Source organism: Prosopis cineraria, unplaced genomic scaffold (assembly GCF_029017545.1).
Source record: "Prosopis cineraria cultivar Desert tree isolate PC_DT_omini unplaced genomic scaffold, ASM2901754v1 PC11, whole genome shotgun sequence".
Taxonomy (NCBI): Eukaryota; Viridiplantae; Streptophyta; class Magnoliopsida; order Fabales; family Fabaceae; genus Prosopis; species Prosopis cineraria.
Window position 1 is genome coordinate 6,547,236 of NW_026555342.1, and position 6,700 is coordinate 6,553,935.

Below are 6,700 nucleotides of genomic sequence, written 5' to 3' on the forward strand. Positions count from 1 at the left end.
AAATTGGTGTGCCACGCCACTGTCGTAATTATCACATCTTGTGGTTCTAAAATCTCAATTCATTCTCCGACTTGCTCGTTAAAAATTAAGAGAAAGAAGAATCTCCAAAAAAAAAAAAAAAAACAAGAAGAAAAATGGCGAATTTTGTTCTTCAGGTTCCAAGTAGGTTGAGGACCTTCCCTGTCTTTTCTTCGTCCAATGGTACTTGTTATGATTTCCTCTTGAATCTCTATCAATGAAAAATTAATTTCTTCTTCGTTTTCCCATTAGTCTGTTGGTATTAATTTATAACTAGTTTTTGGTTTATATCAATTAGGGGCTTCTCCTTCTGCTTCTGGAACGGGAGGTGTTGGCGCCGGGGGACCAGTGATTCTGGAGCTTCCTCTAGAGAGGATAAGGAGGCCCCTAATGAGGACGAGGGCAAATGATCCTAACAAAGTGAAAGAACTTATGGATAGTATTAGTGAAATAGGACTTCAAGTTCCTGTAAGAACTTGTTTCCCTCGTCAAATTTTCTTCTACTTCTTGTTTCTTTTGGGGGTTTGTGTGATTGGGTTTTCTTTCCCTTTGTGTGGTTTCTTGGAAAATTCTTTTGAGGGAAATACGTAGAAGGAACTCTGATGGTTTGTTTGAACAAGGATTGTCGCTTTGGCTGGTTTTTAGGAAAAGGATTTTTGTGGGAATACTGAGTGAATTGTGATGGGTTTCTTGTTGAAGCAAGCATTTTCACTGCAAATCTCCTGCGTCATATAGTTCATGCCTATGATTTGTTCCAGGTTCAGTGTTCTGCAGCGCCAGATGATAATAAGATTATTAACTTCAGGTTTTCCCTTTAGTTGGCTTCTGAGAAAATGATTACTGAGGGGAATACTAAGATGAATTGTGTTTGATTTGTTGGAGCAAGAATTTTTACAGCAAGTTGGAATCTTGAAGAAAATAAAAATCTGTTCATTCTTTTCAGTAAGCAGCAAGATATTTCAAGCCTTCTATTAAGCATAAATGGAAACTTTTTCTGGCAAGGTTGTTCCTCGGAAATTTCAAGCTTTGCTGCTTGTGAAAAACATCTTTCTTATGATGTTTTTTTCATAATCACATTTGAGTTATTCAGGTGAAAAACTTGATGTCATTGCAATCATAAGCATCAACTGTGATGATCGAACAAAAAATTATGCCGAGTTAACATAGTTTTTCCCAAACCAAATCTTGAGTTGTATTTCACTATATTTTGCATGCTATGACACAACTTGGTATGTATGTTCATATCATCCTCCTAAGTTGCATTCATTGCAAGTTTTCTTCTCCAATTACTAGTTAGTGATACAAGGTTTGAAATTATAGTATATGTTTAGCTTAGCTGCAAGCTGAATTTTTATGTTTGTGAAACACTTGTGGTTCATCTTGTTTTGGGTAAATAAAATTTTGATTCGTCAAAATATCATGGACGGAGCTACTAAGTTATCTGACTTTTTATTTATCCAGATTGATGTTCTTGAGGTTGATGGAGTCTATTATGGTATGTGTGCAAGATCTAGTAATTTACGTTTGAGTACAATACTTTCACCTTAACTCTCCTCATTTCTGAAAAATTTAAACGAACTTCTCTTGTATGTTAAAAGTACTGCCATTTAATCATTTCTATTAGTGATGTTCGACAGCAACATAACCCGTACTTTAGAGCAGTATCATAAGTTCAACTTTTTGTATCATAGGTTCAACATGTTTTCATTTGGAACGCGATCAAGTTGCTCTCATATCTAGAAAAGATGTACAGATTCACTCTTATTCTTAAACACACAGATGATGGCTAAAATTATTATGCTATACAGTAACTCAAAAGTGAATCATGGTTAGTTTAGACAAAAAAAAGGGACCGGTCAGAAAACAGAAAATAGAGAGACTCTTGAAAGATCTTGCATGGTGATCTCAGTCCAAGTTTGATAAATATTTCTCCTCTTTGGTTTATAGGCTTCTCTGGCTGCCACCGCTTCGAGGCTCACCAGCGCCTTGGACTCCCTACCATCCGGTGCAAAGTTCGCCGGGGTACAAAGGAGACTCTAAGGTTAATCATTTTGTTGAAGCTTACTCTTAACAAAAGCTTGGTGAGGTAAATTTGTTATCCTTGCTGATAAAGGCTTTGGTTTATCATCATGCAGGCATCATCTGCGCTAACATTATCTGGCCGTGAATATCTTTGGATAAACAACATCTTCAAGAGATGTAAATGTAATATATCAAGTAGATTATGAAAAGCTATCTAAGCATGTCACCAAGTGTATCTTAGAAGATTCCTTCTGTTAGTGAGTTTTTAGGTGCCCATTCTTGGCTGCTTCTTGTGGTTCCATTAGATGAAGATGCAAGTGTTTCCTCTTCTCATGTCTAGAAGAGAGAAACCCAAAAGCTCAAAAAGAAGGAAAGGGCAGTGCACTCTTAATAGTGAATGAAAGATTCATTTATCTCTTCTGGATAAAGTTTTTACGTATGGCTTGATGTTTCTATTCGGTAAAGTGTAATCTTTATATTTCTTATATAGAGTACGACATCATAACTGAAAAAATTTAAGTTGTGATGAGAAAGAGAAACTTTGAGTTCTTGATTCAAATTAAAAGTAATAAATGAAAATAAATTTAATATGCTGTTTATAAGTAACTTATTTTAAAAGAAAAAAGGTGGTATCCAAGCTCTCTAATTTTCCCACTTAATTTAAACTTTTGAAGTATCGTGTTTGCTTATTTGTTTCTAACTCTTATTCTTAGAATTTTTAATAAAGAAGAATGAACTTCAAATCATCTTATATCTTATATTGTAATAAAAAGTTGAGGTGTACTCTCCGTTGTGTTTCATTTTCTTTATTTGTTTAAGTCATGTTGATTGCCACAGTTTCACCCATTGCTCTTATAATTTATTTTTATGAAGTAGATTAATATAAATTAATATATAAACGGTCGGATTCATTAATCATTTTTATATCCTAAGCTCCACAATCTATTTTTTTTTATTAAATACGATAAACTAGAAAATAAAAGTATAAGTTTCTTCAATTTCCAGGTAAAACATTTTAATTTCAATTTAAAATTAATAACAAAAAGTAAAATATATATATATATATATATATATGATTTTAAAAAGTGAGAAAATAAATCATAAAAATTGAATTCAAAATCAAAATGATATTAATTCTTTTTTATCATACAAAAACGCAATTAATTCGTCAAAAAACCTCAATAATTTAATTTTGGACATTATTTGGTTCCTTTTCTTTTCTTTTGTTTTTGTTTTTGGCTTTTTTTTTTCCTTTTTTTTTGTTTTATTTTGTTGTGTTTGTTTTTTTTTGGGGTGAAGCTCGACATAAATGAAACAAAGAAGACGTCGGGCTGAAACTCAACGGAACCGAGCCAAACCCTGGTTTCGGGGTTTAAGCCTGAAGGAGCCTCTTCTCTAATCAGTGTTTCTTCACTACAACAATGGAGGGAGTATCCTACGCTCGCATGCCAAGAGTCAAAATTCGAGAGCTCAAGGACGACTATGTCAAGTTTGAGCTTCGAGACACCGATGCTAGCATCGCCAATGCCCTCCGCCGCGTCATGATTGCCGAGGTCCCCACTATTGCCATTGACCTCGTCGAAATCGAGGTCAACTCGTCCGTCCTCAACGACGAGTTCATCGCTCACCGCCTCGGCCTCATCCCCCTCACGAGCGACCGCGCCATGGCCATGCGCTTCTCGCGTGACTGCGATGCCTGCGACGGTGACGGCCAGTGTGAGTTCTGCTCCGTCGAGTTCCACCTCAGAGTCAAGTGCATGACTGACGAAACCCTAGATGTTACCAGCAAGGACCTCTATAGCTCCGACCACACGGTAGTTCCTGTAGACTTCTCTGACCCTGCTGGTATGGAGGCTTCTGAGAACAGGTAATCCACCAATGTGTTTTATTTTTGAATGGAGGGAGAAGCAAAAAACTCACGACTTTCAAATCCGAAAATGAGGAATTCAAATAAGTTGTTTTCATCTATTTTCCTCTTTAACTAACTCATTTTCATAATTGACCTAGCTAGCATTTGTTTGGATGTTTAATTGGCTCTTTACATATTCGTCCTCTTTTTTCTTCTGGATAAATTTCTCAATTGGACGCTTCATCAGATTTAGTCTATAATTTATATATAAAAAAATTGTCTTCTTTATTTCAACTCCAAAAGTTTTAAAATATATATTATTATGTTGTGATCTCTGTTGATTTTGTAAAGTTTTTTATTAAGTGATGTAATTATCATGTTTGTTGGTTAACTTGGCCATAATTTCATTTGTTAATGATCTCCCATGGACATCATGGTTTTTGTATTTTATTGTATGTGTTTCAACTGGGTCTTGTTAACTATTTGTTCCGCTAAATGCTGTGACGTAGTTTGTTGTTGGATCTCAAATGAGATAATGATTGTTACTCGTTAATGACTTGTTGGATTGTATTCAGGGGGATTATAATTGTGAAGTTACGCCGAGGGCAAGAACTAAGGCTGAGAGCAATAGCTAGGAAGGGAATTGGCAAAGATCATGCGAAATGGTCGCCAGCAGCGACTGTAACTTTCATGTATGAGCCAGAAATTCATATAAATGAAGATCTTATGGAGTCATTGACGCTCGAAGAGAAAAAAGAATGGGTTGACAGTTGTCCTACCCGTGTGTTTGACATTGATCCTGTAACACAACAGGTTGGCTTCTATTTACTTATACTAATTAGTAATTATACACTTTTCAGTCCTGGATTCTGGGTTTAGTGTTGAAATGATGGTTTAATTTGATGCAAGGCAGTTGCGTATTTCACTGCTTTTTTTTGGGAACTAACCTTGGATAGAGATGTTGCACTGCGCTGTGTATGACTATAGATTTATGATCATACTGTGTGACTCTTCAACCTTACACTCTTCCTGTTTGGCTTTCTGGATTAAAGAAGACAAAAAAGTAGAATTGAAGGTATCTCTTGGTGTCCTTCTTCTGGCTCTTCTCTAGCTAGTATGATAGACATTAGTGAATCGATATTTTCTTATGATGTGTAATCCTTGTCGTGTGTAAGGTTGGTGGCAGTTGGTTTTCAAGTTTGGGTTTCAGTTGTTTATGGCAGTGATCCCTAGTTTAAGCTCACAGAACGATAGAGATGGCACATGCCGCAATAAAGATCCTCCTAGCTTCCAGAGTTTGGTGAATCTTTGAAGATACTTACTTAAGTTGGCTTGCTTACTGGAAGTACCTGCAGTTACTTAGGTTGGATCCAAATTGTTGGGGTGATCATGGGTGCCAGAAAAGGTGACTAAATGTGGAGAAATATGACCATTGCAGATCTCAACAATAGGCATGATGCAGTAGTGAGAAATTTTGTTGCTTCAAGATAGAACTTACAGAAGTGTTAGTGTTATGATTTGAGGAAGTTGTATAGCCATGCATGATATGGTCCCTGATGTTTGTTAAAACTTGATAGCATGCTGGGGTGCGTTTTCTGGAGAAGATACTATTGCTCAGTTCAAACTTGCTGAATCAAATCTTAAGTTTCTGATATTGATGTATCTGATTTCAGAGCTCAAAAGCTTCTGAAATTGATGCATCTGGAGAAGACTTTGTACCCAATAGGCCTGTTCTATTCAACTCGTGAAATGTTGACGTGTGGTACATGATTCCCATCGTTGACAATTAACTGCAAAACTTAGTTAACCTGGTCTAGAAAATATGCGGGCCAAGTCAATCATAGAAAGGCATGTAAGCATAACAAGCATTCTTTTCAATAATAACTATCAATGAATTGTGTTTATATATTTGAGTTAGCTAGCCTACTTATCTATATTTCATGGGTGAGACCTGCACAAGAACCTCTGACTGACCACAGGCAATTTATCATAGCTAACTTGTTATCATCTACTAGGTTATGGTCGCTGATCCTGAGGCATACACTTATGATGATGAGGTGATCAAGAAAGCTGAAGCTATGGGCAAGCCTGGGCTTGTGGAAATCAATGCGAGGCAAGATTCCTTCATATTCACTGTGGAATCCACGGGTGCGATCAAAGCTTCTCAATTGTTATTGAATGCCATTGAAGTTCTTAAACAGAAGCTAGATGCAGTCAGGCTATCAGACGACAATGTGGAAACTGAGGAACAGTTTGGTGAATTAGGTGCACATATGCGAGGAGGTTGATCAGGTTTCTTCACAGCGCTTCTGAGAGGAAGTTTAGATAGGCACAGTTTTCAAAGGAACAGATTTATGGTCAAAGTCAATTATAAACAGACGTCTAAACATTTTATTGAATATGTTTCTGTCTGTTTATGAGATTGGTCTGATCAACCAATGTCTCAGGGATCGGACAGACGACCTAAGAATTTTTGTTTGTTGATATTGTTTGTTCAACCTAGAACTTGTTTATTGGATCATGTACTGAAGCGAATAGCTGCAGCATGTGCTGCCTCACCTCCAATGCTAATTATCTTTCGAAGTCACAGTCACCTCTTTCACGTCTGAATCATTAGTTCTTTGAAAGATTGAAAGTGATTGGCACATGGCGCGCCATAAAAGTGTTTGCGCCATAAAAGTTTTGATAATTGTAAAATTGTTGAAATATAATATCTTGTGAGACGAGTGAATTTAGTATATTTCTTTTGGTAGTTATAAATAATGTTCTACAATTCCACCTAAACTGAATGGGGGTGTCGTCACATTAATC

General features: G+C 36.4%; 2 protein-coding genes across 4 annotated transcripts; both read left to right on the forward strand.

Annotated features, from left to right (window-relative positions):
* Window positions 1-45: 45 nt before the first annotated feature.
* Window positions 46-2,495, forward strand: LOC129285389 (sulfiredoxin, chloroplastic/mitochondrial). Of its 3 annotated transcripts, XM_054921067.1 has the most exons (5): window positions 46-201; window positions 317-486; window positions 1,480-1,513; window positions 1,966-2,059; window positions 2,154-2,495. In XM_054921067.1, exons 1-5 carry the CDS (start codon window positions 135-137, stop codon window positions 2,167-2,169), a joined length of 381 nt encoding a protein of 126 aa, XP_054777042.1. In that variant the 5' UTR covers window positions 46-134; the 3' UTR covers window positions 2,170-2,495. The 3 variants fall into 3 exon arrangements, with proteins under 3 accessions (XP_054777042.1, XP_054777043.1, XP_054777041.1); XM_054921068.1 differs by lacking the exon at window positions 1,480-1,513; XM_054921066.1 differs by lacking the exons at window positions 1,480-1,513; window positions 1,966-2,059; window positions 2,154-2,495 and adding exons at window positions 777-823; window positions 962-1,473.
* An 860-nt stretch (window positions 2,496-3,355) lies between these two features.
* LOC129285092 (DNA-directed RNA polymerases II, IV and V subunit 3-like) lies at window positions 3,356-6,476 on the forward strand. Its single transcript, XM_054920641.1, has 3 exons — window positions 3,356-3,907; window positions 4,465-4,702; window positions 5,905-6,476. The coding sequence occupies exons 1-3, from the start codon at window positions 3,462-3,464 to the stop codon at window positions 6,175-6,177; spliced, it is 957 nt and encodes a 318-aa protein (XP_054776616.1). The 5' UTR covers window positions 3,356-3,461; the 3' UTR covers window positions 6,178-6,476.
* The last annotated feature ends 224 nt before the right edge of the window (window positions 6,477-6,700 follow it).